The 18,538-nt window shown below is 46.7% G+C and overlaps 1 protein-coding gene across 10 annotated transcripts in view; it reads left to right on the forward strand.

Moving 5' to 3' along the window:
• Positions 1 to 18,538, forward strand: part of RAB11FIP3 (RAB11 family interacting protein 3) — an 86,799-nt gene that overhangs the window by 60,352 nt on the left and 7,909 nt on the right. For 6 of the 10 annotated variants that reach the window (XM_077918437.1, XM_077918432.1, XM_077918433.1 and 3 more), the window contains 7 exons: positions 1,323 to 1,499; positions 7,409 to 7,543; positions 11,789 to 11,824; positions 14,905 to 14,998; positions 15,709 to 15,812; positions 16,678 to 16,818; positions 17,272 to 17,353. In XM_077918437.1, coding sequence (XP_077774563.1) covers positions 1,323 to 1,499; positions 7,409 to 7,543; positions 11,789 to 11,824; positions 14,905 to 14,998; positions 15,709 to 15,812; positions 16,678 to 16,818; positions 17,272 to 17,353 — 769 coding nt within the window. The remainder of the gene's footprint in view (positions 1 to 1,322; positions 1,500 to 7,408; positions 7,544 to 11,788; positions 11,825 to 14,904; positions 14,999 to 15,708; positions 15,813 to 16,677; positions 16,819 to 17,271; positions 17,354 to 18,538) is intronic. The other 4 variants (XM_077918435.1, XM_077918441.1, XM_077918434.1 and 1 more) reach the window with 3 other exon arrangements.

The raw sequence follows: 18,538 nt of genomic DNA on the forward strand, positions 1-18,538 counted from the left end.
ACACTAGCATGCAATTACACACCCAGACCCCACTGATACACACAAACCTTAAAACACAATGGAGCAAATCCTAAAAGTAACATAATTGTATATTATCCTTGGGCAATGCTTGTAGCTTTTTCATCATGTGAAAAGAGCAGTGATTGGTTTGGTCACCAAACTAAAACAAGGAAGAAGGGAGGATTGCATCCAATGTAAGAGCCCTGCTGCATCAGGCCAAAGGTCCATTGAATCCAGCATCTTATTCCCATATTAGCCAGCCAGATGCCATTCTGCCATCTGCAGAAGACTGCCATGCAGGCCCCTGGCTCTTCCTGCATTTTGCACTCTGCTGGCTGAGGCTGATGGGACTATGAGTCCAATGCAGCTGGAAGGCACCAAGTTCATAAAAGCTCCCTTGTAGCTTGCAGCAATCACCGCTGCTCCTGTTAACCAAGTCAGCCCAAAATATTTATCTACTAGCATGGCATTGCTCAGGCATTGCTAAGAAAGCATAAAATCAACACAGTTGCTTTGATCAGTTCAGTCTGCCGCCTTGATTCAAAATGATGTGCAACCGTATCCAAACACTGACAGAAACCTGTTCTTTGATCTCGGGGATCATCATGCAAAATTTGATTATGATATCTTAAGAGGTGCTGAAATGCGTAGTGAATGAATGAACTAACAACTTCCCAAAATATATAAAAGGTAAAGGGACCCCTGACCATTAGGTCCAGTCGCGGACAACTCTGGGGTTGCAGCGCTCATCTCGCTTTATTGGCTAAGGGAGCCAGCGTACAGCTTCCGGGTCATGTGGCCAGCATGACTAAGCCGCTTCTGTCGAACCAGAGCAGCGCACGGAAACGCCGTTTACCTTCCCGCCGGAGCGGTACCTATTTATCTACTTGCACTTTGATGTGCTTTTGAACTGCTAGGTTGGCAGGAGCAGGGACCAATCAACGGGAGCTCACCCTGTCAAGGGGATTCAAACCACTGCCCTTCTGATCGGCAAGTCCTAAGCTCTGTAGTTTAACCCACAGTGCCACCCGCGTCCCTTCCAAAATATATAGTAGATAACTAAATTTGGATCCTGAATGCCATTGTGGTGAAGCCGCATGATAAGTGTAGTAATACATAAATGATTACATAATGATTGATAAATGTCAAAAATAATAATATTGTGGATCTGTGGCAGCAGAAAAATGCAGGCAGCAGTCTTGAGCATGACTCCATCAATGCCGCTCTCTGCAGGGGTGTGGCCATCATTTGTTGGAAGCGGTGGGTGTGGTGAACGCCTTGGTTCTTTCTCTTGAGATACTGACTTCCCTTTCCACCAACAGATCTCACCCTCATGACCTGCCTTTGACCTCGGACATTAACAATCACTCCATCGTCACCGTAATCAGCGGGGAGGAGCACTTTGAGGACTACGGGGAAGGGAATGAGGTGGATCTCTTCTCAGACAGCTTGTGCAACGGAGAAAGTGGCTTCAGTAGTTCATCCTTCCTCTCTCCCAGGTAAGATGGCCAGAACCTGTGTCTCATGTTGATGCATTTTGAACGTTTCTCAACTGGCTGGTGCCTGTCCTTAAGCTTCTTCGGTAGCCTGTCTTCAGCACCATCACCACTGGTTGCTGTGTCGAAAATAACTGTTGCAGATAACTCTGGTTATATGTTTTTGAGTCAGCCGCTAAACCAACCTTTCCCAATATGGTGCCCTCAATAAAGTTGGACTACAACTCCCATCAGCCCTAGCCAACATGCTATGCTAGTTGAAGCTGATGGGAGTTGTAGTCCAGCAACATCTGGAGGGCACAGGTTGGCAAAGGCTGCAGGAAACATTGGCCGGAGGGAAATCTATTAGAGCCGTGCGGTTAGCAGTATTGGTGAACAGTCATGAGATTGCTCCAGCACACGGCTTCCAGTTCTGCTCTGCTTTAATGGAGGCAGGCCCTATGACAGCAGGAGATCATTGGTGAAGGAAAAACAAGGATGATTAAGGGTAATTATCCTTGCAAATCCCGCCCCCCCAGGGATGGGGGGAATGGGCTTCACTCGCAGTTCATCTCGGTATCTGGCTCTCGCTCCAGCATGGAAAGCACTTCGCCTGTTGAAAACCCTCCAACACCGCCATTAAGAAGCAGAGGTTCTCCTGTTAAGAGTTTAATTGAACTAAAGTACAGGCGCATGCTAGAAGAGATGAGATCACAAATTCCGGAGCCAACCCAGCTGCAAGGACTTTAAAGTTTGAACTTGAGATAAGACTTCATTCGGTGCAAAAGACGGGGGGAGGGGAGCCTATGGTTTCTTTATTTAAAGTTTTCTTCTCTACATTTATGATTCGGCAACCCTTCTCTGAATGTTAGTTCAAATTATATTTGTACAAGCAAGGATGGAAGAAATTGGATTATAAATATGGAATATAACATCAAACGAAACTGTGTGTGTAAAAAAAGCAAAAAGGGAGGGAAGCTCTATTTTGCAAAAGGTTTATGATGGAAACTTAGAGCTGAATCTTCCCCATTCTTTATTGTTTACAAAGTGTACTGAATAACGCTAAGAGGACTTGGAATTTAATTTAATTGGAAGTATAATTGCTCATATATCTTCAGTTGGAAGGAAGGATGAAAGGAGTCTGTGAGTTGGCAAGGAACTGATAAGGTTTTTATTGAGTCATCTACAGCTTGACAGATCACTCTTCTTCCCAGGCTGAGAGGGAAAATGGTGACAACAGGTTATTTATTGGGACAGAGTGACTTTTGCAGTTGTTGTTAAAGTTGCAAAACAATGAATCAGGGGCATAGTGAGGGAGAAATTTCTGGAACAACAATGGGATATCAGCTCCTTCCAAGGCATGATGGACAACAACAACAACCGGGGGGGGGGGGGAGACATAACATCTTACGAGGACAGGAAGAAACACCATGGACAGAATAATTGCTACACACAGGAAGACAAGGATATAGCTTGAGTTTTATAAATCATTTAATGTGTCAACACGAATAGAAGTTATTAATACTGCAGTTGTTGTATAAGGGGTTATTATTATGACCGGAATGTAATTGAAATTAATAACATTTTGGAACGAAGAAATAATGCAAATAATCAATCCATCAAAGCATGCAGGGGGCTACTTCATCTAAATTATATAATTTGGTATTTGAACAATTGGTATTAATAATTGTATTATAAATTGTATTGCTATAATGGGGCTATTATTAGACTGTAATTGAAGACTAATAAGAAATTTTTTGCTCCCGCACACCCATCCTGATCACAGCTCCACAAGCACATGAGCGTACTTTCAACAGCGGCACAACTAACATATCAGATGTGGGTCAAGTGGCGGATGGGAAGGTCTGGTTGTTCCAGCACGTTCCCAGCACTGCCTGGTTGCGCTGTCTCCACATTCTCAGCACTCCCCACCCAGCTGGGGGTAGCTTGGCTATTGGGTACTTCCACCAAACAGGTTTTTGCTGGTATCGAGTTGGCTTGTTTACCAGCCTGATACTCTGAAGCCGTCAGGGCACACCTTGCCACAGTTTTCTCCCCTCTGTGTGCTGAATGTGCAGGGGAATAGCTGTGAGCCAACAACATACAGGCAGCATGAAGAAAATGACTATACTACATAGCAAGTTGCACCATCCCAAGTTAAATCATTGGTCCATCTGGCTCCATCTTGTCTATACTTACTGGCTCTGCAGGATTTCGGAGAGAGCCCCGTTCTACCTGGAGATTTAACCTGACAGCATCCACACGAAAAGCAGAGGTGCTCTCCCTCTGCAAACATAGGAAGGTGCGTTGCACTGAGTCATACCATTGATCCATCTTGCTTGGTATTGTCTACACTGACTCGCTGCAGATTTCCAGAGTTTCAGAGAAGGGTCCTTCCCAGCCTGACCTTGCGCATGGAAAGCAGATGCTCTACCACTGAGCTATGACAAAAAGCCCTGTGCACCACAAATCCTGCTTCTCTCACCTCTGCAGATCCATATAAATGTGTCCTAAGCAGCAAGGAGAAAATGATTTGTGTGAGAGAGCGATACTTTCTTCGGCTGCACGAAATAGCTATGGAAGATGATGGGTGTCACATACCTTCTCTGATGCCTTCTGAGCAGCATAAAGCACCTTTCTCCTGCCTTTCCCATGCAGTCCATAGAGATGCCTTCATTTTAGGGCATTTCTTCCACATCTGTGCAGATGTTTCTCTACCTGGATTACATGTTCCTGTGGCACACAGGTCATCACGGCCTGTGCCCTTGGCATGCAATGGGTCCAGGTGTACTAGCAAATCACCCAGCAGCTTAGTGCAAACACATCTTCACTCCATGCAAGGAAATGAATGTTTTGATGGGATCTAAGTAAGGCCATGTGCAGATTGAACATACATTGGTGCCAAATGAACCTGCTGGGAAACGAGGCAAGCAGGAGGAGCTGTTTGCCAAAGGGGATGCCCCTGAAAGATGCTGAGCTGGACTCTGGCTGCCGGCTGCTAACGACTTGTGTGGTTGTTGACAGGATGCTTGGCGCTGGCTAGTCCTGCTGAGTGAGCAGGAGAAAATAGGGAGAGTTGCACAAATGGGTTGAAGGGCTTCCTGTTGTCAGTGGTCCAGCAGGAGCAGGGATTTCCTATGGAGATGTGAACAGGAAGATGCATCTTACTCCTCTCCTAGCTCAGAAGCTGCCGTCTTTTCCCAGCAAGCAAGTCTACTGCACACAAATATGTCCTCTACTCTCTGCCCTCCTGAGGTTGTTATACTTAAGGGTGGATGGACCTGTCAGTTGACTTCTCTCTGCTTCTCATTTTTTCCAACCTTGAATTTAGTTCTCTTCATTTCTGCAGCAATTTGTGTGTTGCTGTTGTTGTTTAAAGAAACCCCTTCATTTAAATCCCAAGTGGAAATACAAAAAAAAAATCAGGAAAAACAGGAGGGGTGGCTCAGGGACCACAGAATGCTTGTTTATTATAGGATGGGGGGAGAGAGGGAGTGGAGAGGTGGACTCCGGAACAGCCACCCTCCATGCTGCAACACAATGGCAATGTAGCTTGAGAATGACTTGAACATCTTTCTATGCTGAACAGAGTGCTTCTTCTATTTGCGGTTTGGTTTTGCTCACTTCTCCCAGTCTTCCCCACAGTGCTGCCCTTACTTAAGCAAAAGCAACAGCTTTTGGTGGTGTAGTGGTTAAGAGCGGTAGACTCGTAATCTGGTGAACCGGGTTCGCATCTCCGCTCCTACACATGCAGCTGCTGGGTGACCTTGGGCCAGTCACACTTCTCTGAAGTCTCTCAGCCCCACTCACCTCACAGAGTGTTTGTTGTTGGGGAGGAAGGGAAAGGAGAATGTTAGCCGCTTTGAGACTCCTTCGGGTAGTGATAAAGCGGGATATCAAATCCAAACTCTTCTTCTGTAGCATTTACAAAGAGAGGAACATTTTGTTTTGCAACTTGTGCAGAGGTGGTTCTTGAGTCCAGATTTCCAGAGCAGGGAGTTTCTGCAGTTAACAAGTTGCAAGCTTTTCCTGCTCTCAAGGAAGGAGCATTGCACTCCAAATCGTGTGGAGCGAAATGGAAAGTGTTGTATCAGTTAGCACCAGAGCTTGTTCTTCTCTAGGTTTGATTCTTCATTGTGTTTTTTTCCTCCTCCTCGCAAGCTTCAGCTCCTGCTAGGCCTCAGTGTTAAAAAATTAATTTTTTTTAAAAAAGTGAATGACTTCTTTGGGGGTAGGAAGGGGATCAATTGTGGGAGTTTGTTGCACATTTTAGAAGAACTTCATCTGAAATCAGTAGCTTGGTATAAGAATGCTGTAATGTATACAGTGCCAAAGCTTATGACTGCACACCAAGAAGTGTGAAGCTCCTGTAGTTTGCAACAGCTTCAGTTCTGGCACCATAGGTCAGCATGTTTGGACATCTGCCACAGACCCGCATATTCCTGCAGGGGTCCCTCTGACAAGAGCCCCCTGGACCAGCTGCAGTAAAGGGTGCGCATTCACTGAGGGGGGCACAAAGAAGGGGTCTTTCCCCAGGGCCCTCCAAACCCCGGGACTGATGCTGCTTAGCTTGTTGCTTCTTTCCATCCGAATAGATGCTTCCAGCCTCCTCTTGAGATGTAAGTTGCTCAGCAAAACAGTAGGAACTGAGCCAAGTCGTATACTGTCTTTCCAGGTGTTTGTAAATTTAACCTTTTTTCTACCAGCTCACACCTCTATGTGTCTATGTTTGTGTGTGTGTGTGTGTATTTGAATTAAACCTCTCCTTTGTGGTTTTCACTATTAACCTTATCTCCGATTTAAACCTTGTGGCTTCCAGAAGTTTATTTCAGTGGAGGGGAGGTATAACCACCTGCCTCTCTCAAACATATTTTTAATCCTTACTGTAATTTTTTTTTTTAGCTGTCACAGTACCAAAAATGGCTGCCACAGATCACTACATGTGTAAATGTTGGTACAGATCACATGCAACCACGTTGGCTTATGGAGAGTTCCAAGGGTCACACAGAATAGCCTGGAGGGCTATATTTGGCTCCTGGGTTTGATGTTCCTATCCAGTATCCTATATAGTGTGGATGGGATCTGGCTGTCCTGATAATGACCTTTGCAAAGGCTTCTAGCAAGACAGATGAGCATCAGTTGGGACACTCTATTGCAGGTATTCCCAAACTGCAGTTCACAGACCACCAGTGGTCTGTAAGCTTCATTTAGGTGGCTCACGGCGTGTTGTCTGTGGATTTGTGGTTGAAGATGAGAGAAGGCACATGCACCACATTAAATATCCATATTGATTTAGAATGGTATTTTTCTTGATGCTTTTTTAATTGGAAAAAAATACCAACTGAGCACACGCACACCCTTTTCCTCAACCCAAAGGCACAGTTCAGATGTAAAGTCCATTCACAAGCACTGAAGTGGGGAGAGACTGAAAGTTGTTAAAATCCATAAGAAGGAAAATGTGGCTCCAACCATATGTTAGGGAATGCTGCAGTTTGTTCTGTAGGGTCTTTGTTTGTGTGCTGGATGAGTGGCCACCAGTTCATGGAATTCAAATTATAATACAATGAAATTCAAATTAAAAGAAATAAAAGAAGCAGTAATAATACAATTAAAAATCATGCACAGTGCATTACAGTTTCTGCAACAGGCAGAAAAATCATGAAGTGGTCTTCTAAGACACTCAGCAAATCTTCAAGTGATTCGTGGGGTGAAGTGGTAGTTTGTTGGAAAGAGGCAGCAAATCATTGTCTCCTTGAAATGGCATTAACTAGCCCACGCCTTTCTTTTACAAAACACCACCTGCCTCCAAAATTGGCTACTTGAGAGCATCCGTCTTCTTCTCTTTCAACTTCTGGAAGCCACAGGTGGAATCGAGGGGCTCTGCCTGAATGTTCTCCTTTTTTACAAGAATGACACACTTGTGATTTTTCTAGCACCAACCCACTTGCGGCGAAACTGCACAGCATTATCACTGACGAGGCGTTTGAGTTTTACTGTACCCAGTGCCACAAACAAATCAACCGCCTCGAGGACCTGTCTGCTCGCCTAAATGATCTTGAAATGAATAGGTAACTCGTTTGGGGCATGAGACACTCTTCTTTTTAAAGTTGCATGATTTATATGTTCTTGGGAAAGTAGGACTCGCATGGTTTGCTAAGCATGGGTGCTCACTTTTTCCCTTCCTTCTTTCTTTTTTTAACAAATCACGTCTGCAGTACGTACAGAGGAAGGGCCCTGAACTGCTGTTGTCTATTGTTCAAGGCTGAACCGTGATTCAGGAAGTCTCCAGTTTGAGTCTAGCCTCTGCCAATCTGCCTACCAGGCAGCTTTAAGGGATATTTGGCCCCTGTTATTGAAACCATTTGATATTTGGGGCGCTTACGCTACAGGGTGGGCCTATTTCCTTTGAGGTTTGCAAAATTGGTTGGTTTATTTCACAAGATTTATTTTATACACCACTCGATTGTAATAAAATTAAACCCCAGAGCTTATTTACAAAAATAACAAATTTAAAACTGCTAAGTGCGATGATGGAGCAGCTTGCCTGCCAAAGTGTATTATTCAGTTGTGGTTTTCCCTACCCTCACCCACATCCTCTTAGTAATATCAAGTCTACCATTTTCTTGCATAAGATAGGAACATAGGGTTGTGGCCCCCCAAGTCATACTCAAGAGTGGACCCACTGCAATAGATCCAAGTTAGTTTTGTCCATTAATTTCAGTGGATCATCTCTTAAGTAGAGCTTGGCATTGGAGACAAGCCATAGGAAGTTGCCTTATACTGAGTCAGGCTGTTGACCCCTTTATGTCACTTATGGTCTGGGTCTGCTTAGGATTTCAGGCAGGGGCCCCTCCCAGCCCGATCAGGAGACGCCAGAGAATTGAACCCAGGACCTTCTGCATGCAAAGCAGGTTCCCTGTCACTGAGCCACAGCCCTTCCCCGTCACCCTCTTCACTGCCTGTGTGTATATCTTCAGGGAGGAAGCCTGTTTCTCAATAGCGGTCTTGATCACTGGCTGCTGATAATGCACATCAGTGTCTGTGCAACTTGCACTCAGTTGACTGCCCTTAAAAAATGGTTGGGAGATGGAGGTGTTTGTTAGTGCTGCATGTGAAAACACCTTATCTCTATCCCTTCAAAACCAGGAAGAATACTGCCAGTGAGAATCCTCCTTTTTGCATTTTCTCTGCTCTGCAATTAATCTCCTTTGCATGAACTAATCTGTGTGTCTGAAGCAAATGTGGCGTTTCTGGATTCCTCCTTGGTGCCTTTGTGATCTATGCTGGCCTAAGGAGAACAGGGCGTGGAAAATGGCAGCAGCTAGCGAAAGAGGTGGGGGGCTTCAAGCAAGACAAGGCAATGGTGGTTTTAGAAAGCAGGTTGAGAATTGTAGATGAATATGTTGGGCAGGCTTGGTAAATGGAGACCGTAGCGATCGCTGCAAGCCATGAGGCAGCTGTCACCAATCTAGCCCCCTCCACCTACTTTGGATAGCAGCTCTCATCAGCCTCAGTCAGCACAGATGTTGGCAAATGTTGGGATAAGCCATGGCAGAAGGCATGGAGTTGGGTATGGCAGATGGGAGGAGGAGATGAGGCAAATAAGAGAGGAACATGAGAGGCCTTGCAGCTCTACTCAATAAGCAAGCTTAATTGAGTACGTGTGCAGGTTTGTAGTCTTGTCAATTGATCTACTGCATTTACTCGAATCCAATGTGCCATTGAATCTAATGCGCACCCTAATTTTCACGACGTAATTTGGCCAAAAAAGGTGCGCTTTACATTTGAGTTAATGTGGTATTTAGCTCAGTATTGTCCGCACAATGACTGGCAGTAGTTTTTCAGGCAGGGCTCTTCCCCATTTGGAGATGCTGGGGGTGGAACCTGTGACCTTCTGCGTGCAAAGCAGGTGTCCTGCCACTCAGATACAGCCCCTTCCAGCCTGAAGGAAATGATTGCATTAGATTGGTGTGCCGAGATCAAAGGCTTATGACAGCATTGCAAACATTGCAAATGGAGATGTCATGTATTCCGAGAACCCCCCTTTTCTTACTACTTCATAGATTGCCAGCAATTATATTATGCTGAATGTCCAACATGCCTAACTCCTTCTGGCGGATGTTCACAAGGGGAATTCACACAATCAGAAGGCATGGAGGTGGGGAAGAGACGGTGTGACAATGGAGGCTGCTATATCAGGGCCAGTGGAGCACTGGCCCTCTAACCTCAGCCTACCCTTAGCCAGCCCCCACCTGCCCACTCTGACACATTGCCAGTCCAAGGAATGGCACAGCCAATCAGCTTCCTTCTCCTTAGGCTCTGGGTTGCTCCTTGTAGCACTCCGCAGGGAGGAGGAGGGCAACAAAAGTTGGCTTTGACTCTAGTTCTGGCTGTGTCTGTCATTGGCTCTGGCTCCACCTACTGTTGGTCCCTCCCCCTGCCTTCCGCCTTACCAGTTCAAGTGGGCACCAGCCACCTCTGAACATGGCAAGGACATCTTGGTGCCGTGTGCCGCTGTCAACAGGGACCTGCAGCCACTGCTGGCTGCATGTGCCTGTATGTCATGCCTACTGCTAAAGTGGTGTGTTCAAATCCATGTTGCCATTTTTACACGCAGATGCCTCCCCTTTCTCTCCACTGGAACTTAGGTTATAAATGCCAAGAAGAGGCTGACCTTCGTTTGCATGTTTCTCTGTACAGCACTGCATGCATTAAGGGTGCTATATATAGAATATCAGCATTGAAAAGGACCTCCAATACCTTTTAGTGACTCTCTGTTGATGCAAGAAGCCCCCTCCTACAGCTTCTCTAATAGGCGGCTACCCAGCTTAAAAACTTATCACAAAGGCCAATCCATTGCTTTCTGTGTGTTTGCCTATATTATGTTCTGCTCTTAAGGACCAGCCCTACCATTAGGCAAAGTGAAGCAGTCGCCTCAGGTGGTGGATGCTGGCAGGTGGGTGGCAGCAGCAGCATCACCTTCAGCCATCCCTGCTGAGCCTCCTGGGCATTCTCCTCTGGTGGAGGTCAGAGCTATGTGTGCTAGAGGCTTGTTATGCACCCCCTAAACTAGCCTGCTGCCTTCATGTGTGGTGGAGGACACAATCCCTTTCCCAGTGTTGAAGCAAGATTAAAGTCCCAGTCCAGGCCACACTTGCACCAAACATTTAAAGCACTGTGCTGCCACGTTAACAGTCATGGCTTATCCCAAAGCATTCTGGGAATTGTCATTTGTTATGGGTTCTGAGAGTTGTTAGGAGACCCCCTCTTCCTCTCACAGAGCTACAGTTCCCCAAGTGCTTTAACAATCAATTCACCTTTCCCAATGAACTCTGAGAGAAGCACTGGCTGTTAATGTGGCACCATAGTGCTTTAAATGTACGGTGCAGATGTGACCCCGGTCAGATTCTGCTCTTGGAATTGTGGGAGATGGGAGACAGATGCCCTCTTGTCCTTTGCCTCAGTGGAGAAAAATATTTTGGGCAAGCTGTTGCTCCTAAGTGTTATATATCTTAACAGTTAAAACGTATCCCCTGAAACAGATATATACACCTCTAGAGGTCAGAAAAGGTGATGCCATGATTTGGGCTAGAAACCTTTTTTCCTAGGGGTGACCTTTAAGAGTTCTCTCAGCCCCACTACTTACTGGGTTTGGGTTTGCTTCTCTCTGCTTCTTGTCGTGTTTCCAGTCATCCTTCCGGCCCCTTCTCCTCTTTCTCTGACAGAAGCTCCTGCTTAGAAAGATGGCCAAGGCCCGTCCAGCCTTGGTTCGTAGTGGGGCTTTTCCAGGTGTGTGCATTTGGCTTCACCTCTGTGTGCCACAGACCTTTTCTGTGGTGCGCCTGTTTGAGGTACGTTGCTTGGCACTCCCTGCACCTTGCTATCGGGGGTTCAGATGCCCGCTTGGCTGACAGGTGGGTTTAAATCCAGCAGAAGCTGAAAGTCCCACCACGCTCAAGTTCTATTCTTAGCCTCGGGATCTGTTTTCAGGACTGGCCAGCGAACGGACGCGGGGGGAAGAGGAGCGGTGGACGCTCCTGCAGGCACCGCAGAGGGCCCGTTTTGTTCCGTTCCGGTGTTGCAGCGCTGCTAAAAACGTGTGCGGAAAAGATGTTGCCCCTGGTTGGGTTTAGATTTGGGGCGGGATGGGGTGGGACGTGGGGTGCATGGCCTGGGTGTGCTGTGTTGTGCATTTGTGCCGTGAATTGTAAAGGATATGCCCCTGCCGCTCTGTCTTCGCTTGCTTCCTGTTTCGCTTGTTGCTCTTGGGTGTCAGTTTTCCTGACTTAGTTTTCCTGTTGTTCATTCCACAGTCCAAATAAGAGGCTCTCAAGCAAGAAGGTAGCCAGGTACGCTCTGTTGTTCCTTTTACTCTCCCTGCGCTTGCTCTCAAAGCCCACTCGACGGCTTCCTTGCATGGGTCCCCCCCCCCACGTGTGGTGGGGGTCACTCTTTCTCCTTCCACCTTCTCTTTTCAGTGACTGCATGAGGGCAGTTTCTTTCCTTGTTTTTTTAAAAAGTACATCTCCTGAGCAGTTACATCTTTCGGCGTTGCATGCTAGAAGTGCATGTGGGTGGTCTTTGTTTGGTATGTTTTCTCCTTGTCCCAGAGGGAATGGATGAAGTACTCCTGGAGGCTCTATTTATATTTTGCTTGGATTTGAGGAGTCTTGCAGTTTGGGAGGGTTGTCATTTTTTTACTAGTCTGCGGGGGGCTGGTGGAGAAGGGGGACACAGCGAACCTGCATTTCCACACTGGGTGCAGAGGAGGGGGCTTCTCTCCTCCCTGTAGCCTGTTTGGTTTCTATGCTGGGTGCACAGGAGGGCCGGATTGCTTGGCCTGTCCTCCATCCGCCCTACTCACCAACTGACATGCTGCTCCTTGTTACCAGTCTAGCACTTAAATTTGGAAGGCTACCTTGTCTCAGGGGTAAAAGCTGTAAGGCTTCCGCCCAGCGTACCTTTCTCCACGTGGGGCTCTCAGACATCCACCTGGACGCACTTTGTCTTAATGATTATTCTCTACATATTGGTTGCAATAAGAACAAAGTGTGAGAAAGGGCATTCTTAGGGCTTCTTCCCTGCTCTCGCTCGCTCTCTTCCCCCCACCCAGCATTATGGAATAGCATCCTGCTGCTGATTTGCCAAAATTCATCCAGAGCATGTGGATACCCATCTGTTGGTCCGCCCTTCAGGACTCACGATTAAACTATGAAAGTTGCACAAGGGGTGGGTGTTCTTCACTGGATTGGGTGTTGCTTTTGCTGCCATTCTGGGTCTGGGAAAAGGGGTTAGCTTTAATCAGAGTAACCCACTGAAATTAACGGACATGATGAATTTAGTTCCTTTCTTTTCAATAGGTCTACTCTGACTAAAACTTAGGTGGATACATCTAAGCAGCTAAAACACCAGCAACTCCCTCCCCCAAAGTAGGCGATACACACACAGTCCTCCATCTGTTTTTAAATTCTATTCTATTTATTACATTTATACCCAACCTGAGCCTCTGAAGTGAAGAGATAGAGGAGCATTTAAAAACTACATGGGAGGCACTCCTCACACACCCCTGCCCCAGGTAACACCCATGAGAGCTGCCTATGAGACTGGAGCTTTTACTTCACTTTCCTCGTTCATTGGGGGGCAGGATGCAGCTCACCAACTCTCTCACGCTAGCTGACCAGTGGGACCAGTTTCTTTCCTACACGCACACTGGTTGGGACAATATTGATTGCCCAGTCACCGCTGTGTCCTCCTCCTGCCACCACAGCCAGAGGTAACTAACATGGCGTCCTCCAAATAAATGTTGCTGGGCCCCAACTTCCATCAGCCCCACCTAACATGGACTAGTGGTTAGGGATGATGGGAGCTGTAGTCCAGCAACCTCTGGGTTAGGTTGGCTATCCCTGCCATATTGCCTGGCTCAGATTTAACGGGCCATCAGGGAGGAGGCTGTGCTTGCCCTCTTGCAGGGCTTTTGGGGTGGCATTTCTTTACCAAACCTGACGGTATTCCTGGCTCTGCCTTGTTTGCAAGAGACAGGTTTTGCTGCTGTGGAGGGAGATCTGGAATGAGGTCCATAGCTTCCAAGCTGCCTGTATATTTTTCATGCTTTCCTTTGGTTCATCAGCATGTAACTTTTATTAACCACCTGTAACCTATCATTAACCACCTCTTAATAACCACTCTTCAAACACCGCAATGCGTTCACAGTCTCTCGGTGCATGAATTTCTGTATCAAGGCTTTGCATGGTGGGCGGGGAAGGCAGAGGACACCCAAAGCCTGCCTCCCCCTTGTCCTTTGGGTGGAATATTGAACACTCTTTAAGTGATAAAGTGCATTACTAGTTAACAGCTGATAAATGTCTGACCTGGGTGTCGTGTCATAAAATGATGGCCTTTGGACCACAACAGAGGAACACAGGGAGAAGTGTTAAAATGGAAGCAGCTTCCATATGTGTGGGGGCATAGAATCGTAGCATTGTAGAGTCTGAAGGGACCATGAGTGTCATCTAGTCCAACCCCCTGCAATGCAGGAGTCTCAACGTGATGGGAGGGCTTGTTTTACCAATTTGCTCTCTGCCTCCCAGCCTGCCTCTTAGGGAACATAGAAAGCTGCCTTATGCTTTCCACCTAGCTGAGTATGGTCTACACTGACTGCCAGTGGCTCCCCAGGGTTTTAGGCAGAGAAATTTCCTGCCCCTACCTGAAAATGTGGGGACTCAACCTGGAAACTTCTGAATGCAAGGCAGGTGCTGTGCTCCTGAGCTACAGCTCTTCCCACGAAGTAGATTAGACTGAAATACAGCCGCTTGCTCAAGACTGTCTAATAGGCTTTAGAGTGGGTGAGGATTTGAATGTAGGATTCCCAGATGCAAACAGGCCACTCCAGCAATTTATCCTGGGACGTCCAGCCTGCGAAGTATATATGCTGCAGCGTTGAGCCACGGTCCTTCCTCTTTCATGTTCTTTATTGCTCTTGAGAACGTGTTTTATCTCGCTGCCATGAAGATCAGAAAGAAATTATGTGGGAGAAAGTCAGATCTTAATCATCCCATATTCCAAAGAGCAAAGGGGAAAAGGTGTGTAAGTGTGGGTACCTGGTAATACGCTATTGTTCTCTCTGCCACCCCACAAAGGTGTCAGACAACCTTGCTCAGCTTAGAGAACTATCGAGGGATGCTGTGGGCGGGCAGGCAGTAGCCTGTGAAACAGAAGTGTTTGGGGTTTTTTTAATTGAGAAATCCAACTTTGGTAGTCAGACAGGGCTTCTGAACTGCACTTGATGATGGAATCCCCTGCAGGAAGGGAAAGGAGCAAGGTGGAAATGTTAACCCATGCACAACTGTGCTAGTTTGGTGTTCTCCTCTGTGATGATGGTCCTTCTAATTGTATTCTTGCTTTGGATCGGCCTGGTCTGTCTTCGTTACAGGCACCTTCACCAGACAGGAACCCTCCCTCTAGATGTCATGGAGGAACCCTTCCGGAACAACACCGAATGCTTGGAAGAGGACATCACTGATAAGGTGGGTGTGTTTTACAGCTGGAAAGCATTACTGTTAGAGTGTGTGGAAGCAAATGCTTTCTTCTCTGTCTGTCTGTCTGTCTGTCTGTCTGTCTGTTAAAGATCTGGGTATGTGTAACTAACACAGACCGGTGACTCATACAGAGAGGCACCAGATACCCTCCTCCCATAAGGGTGTAATGCTGCTGCAGTACTGCTCCAGACAATTGCGGGCTCCCAACTCCCACCAGCCCCAGCCTGCATGGCCAGTGGGATGCTTTACTTTTTATGTGTTTAGAAAATTTTCTAACCCATCCTTTATTAAAGGCCACAGGTTCCCTAACAATGATTACAAGAAAGCCACCTCACACTTTCCCAGCTGCTGCTGCTGCGGTGCACTGGCTTAGGATATGCGAGCATCCAGCATCTTAAGGGTTTTGAAACAGCAGCCCTAAGCATTGACTCAAATGGATTACCAAGAAGGAGCATTCTATTTTTAAATCTCTCCCAAAAGGTGAGGCTTTGGGTATTACAGACTAAGGAGCCAAGGATGATAATATGACGTTAAGCAAAGGACCATGAAGTGCGGAGGAAACAAAGTGTACAATTGGTTAGAGCTGCTTGCTCTTGAATTGGACCAAAACTTCTGGCCCCAGACTGGCTTTCATGCCCTATGGGTGAAGCAAGAAGGACAGGCCTTTTAATGCTTGACTCTCACTGCTCCTTCTGCAGGTGATCTTCCTAGAGAAAAGAGTGACAGAGCTGGAAAAGGACACGGCGGCAAATGGGGAGCAGCACAGCCGCTTAAAGCAGGAAAACCTGCAGCTGGTGCACAGGTAAAAAGCATGACAGGTGTCAGCTTTGAGACGAGCCTCTCTGTGTGTTCTGAAACGGCATGTGACACAGTTGTGTGGAATGACAGGGCTTGAGACATGACACAGCCCTATCAATTGTTAGTAGAATTTACTTTATCATGCTCTGTTATTTAGCTGGTGGAGACAATGAGAAAGAGGAGAACTGGTTCTGGTTTGGGGTGTATGTATGAAAGCATCAAGGTCAACTCGGTGTTCTATTTTCCTCTATACTCAATATAATGTTTCTCTTTTATTTAGTTATTGTGGTTCACTATTTTGGTAAGGCCTGCTAGGGTCCATGGCAGCTATGTAAGTTGATCGACTTATAAAGCAGGAGACCCCTGGTTTAAACAAAGAAATTAGGCCAATGCTCAAATCATTGGGTGGGGGACATGATTCAGCTAATATTATGAGGATAGGGTGTGCAGTTTGTGGATTTTGTTATGGGCCTCATGCTTCCCCTCCATGGCCCAGTAATTTGGGTGTGGAGTGCATGTGTGCCATTTCAAATAGAATACTTCCTATTTATTTAAGCACAATTTCTATGTTTCTAAGCATTTACAAAGAACTACCTAAAATAGTAAGCAAATAATATTGATAGGAGCGAACATTAAAAACAAATTTAATGTAGTATTTTGTCAAAATATAAATAAAACCAGCAACTTTAAAACAAGTATACACAATAAGAAAATTTTCTTAATTTCATGGTGAAATGACCCCTATACCAAATGTTATTTTCCTTCATTTGTGTGCAAAATGCTTTTTCACCTGAACAGCTGTGCTCCAGGGGGAGTTGCCCTGTGGAGTGTCAGCCACTGAACTCCACAACCTCTCTATGTCTTCACAGAGCGAACGCCCTGGAGGAGCAGCTGAAAGAGCAGGAGCTGAAATCGGATGAGGTTCTCATGGATGAAATCCGGAAACAGCGGGATCTGCTGAGCAAGATGGAGCGGGAGAAGAGCATTGAGATTGAGAACCTCCAAGCCCGGTACGGTTGGCAAATGCATGGAGACTCTGCTTAGGCACATCCTTAATCTGGGTCATCCAGTTCCATTCACTGGCGGAAGATTAAGCATGTAAAAAAGGAAGCCCTTATTTGTACAACACATAGTTAACACGTGTTGGTGGTGATGGGGCTACATTCCCCTTTGGACAGCCTTCCAGGGATTCCCATGCCAGGGGTGGTTTGGACCAGGCTAAAGGTGGGCAGAGCAACCGATGTAATTTTTAGGCTTTGTGCAGTTATTTACACTCACAAACACGTCTCTATTCTCCATCCAGGCAAACGAGAAGCAAGATCAGGGTTCAAGGGCACATGAGGCCAGCCAAGGCCAGTGAGGGGTGTGGCCTGGGGAGAGTCACAAGGGCCAGGCAGAGAGGCCTCCTGCTTGCAGGGATGGCAGTACATTTCCAAGCTTATGCTTGTTTCTGTGAACTGCAGGATACAACAGCTGGATGATGAGAACGGCGAACTTCGGTCCTGCGTCCCTTGCCTGAGAGCCAATATTGAGAGGCTAGAGGAGGTGAGCTGCCTCTGCCGGGCAGAGATTTCTGTAATATGTCTCTGTGTGCCTTAAAAATAAAAGGGGTGGTATGCTTTCCTCTGGACCAGAACTTCTCAGCAGTAAAGAAAAATGCATATGGCTCTATGTTTCAGTGACACAGCATTAATTATCCCACTGTTACTCAGCATCCTTGCCTTCAGAGCAAGCTGTGCTCAGCTTGCTCTTGCCAGAGGTGCTGCACACCTGCTTTAGGCCATGCACTTATGCAAATCTCTGATGATTTGTCTCCCCCTGAGGTCAAATACTAGCCTTTCTCTGAATGTGAGCCTAGGCTGCCTTGTAACTTCAAACCTGTCACTTTCAGTCTCCAATCCCTATGTTCACTTAAAGGTACCCCTGCCCATACGGGCCAGTCTTGACAGACTCTAGGGTTGTGCGCCCATCTCACTCAAGAGGCCGGGGGCCAGCGCTGTCCAGAGACACTTCCGGGTCACGTGGCCAGCGTGACATCGCTGCTCTGGTGAGCCAGAGCCGCACACGGAAATGCCGTTTACCTTCCCGCTAGTAAGCGGTCCCTATTTATCTACTTGCACCCGGGGGTGCTTTCGAACTGCTAGGTTGGCAGGCGCTGGGACCGAGCAACAGGAGCGCACCCCGCCACAGGGATTCGAACCGCCGACCTTTCGATCGGCAAGCCCTAGGCACTGAGGCTTTTACCCACAGCGCCACCCGCGTCCCTCTTATGTTCACTTACCTTGTAGTAAACCCCACTGAATATAGCAGGGATTTCTTTGGAGTAAATATGCATAGAAATGTATAATGTATCTCCTGTGGTTTGCTATAGCGGTTATCCTAAGATGATACTGCATCAACTTTCTCTTATATGATCAAGTGGAAGGCTAGGTTGGAGGGGTTGTGCTTAGATTTTGGCTTAATTTTTGCAGGGGCAAGGGGTGGGTCACCTGTAATCCAAGATACAAAACATAGCGCAAGTGAGTGAGACTTTTATTTTGGGATGCAGGCTACAAGTGTTCAGCTCTTTCAGATAAGAGGAAAGGAAATTAAAGGGGAGAAGGGAATTTTGTAGCACGTAATTGGTGATTTTCAAGAAGAGCTTGTATCCAAGTACAGGGTGAGTCTTTTAAAAGAGGCCCTATGGAGCATGTGTACTCTGTATCCACGGGGCCCCTTTTAAAGGACTCA

Source organism: Podarcis muralis, chromosome 14, assembly GCF_964188315.1.
Source record: "Podarcis muralis chromosome 14, rPodMur119.hap1.1, whole genome shotgun sequence".
Lineage (NCBI taxonomy): Eukaryota > Metazoa > Chordata > Lepidosauria > Squamata > Lacertidae > Podarcis > Podarcis muralis.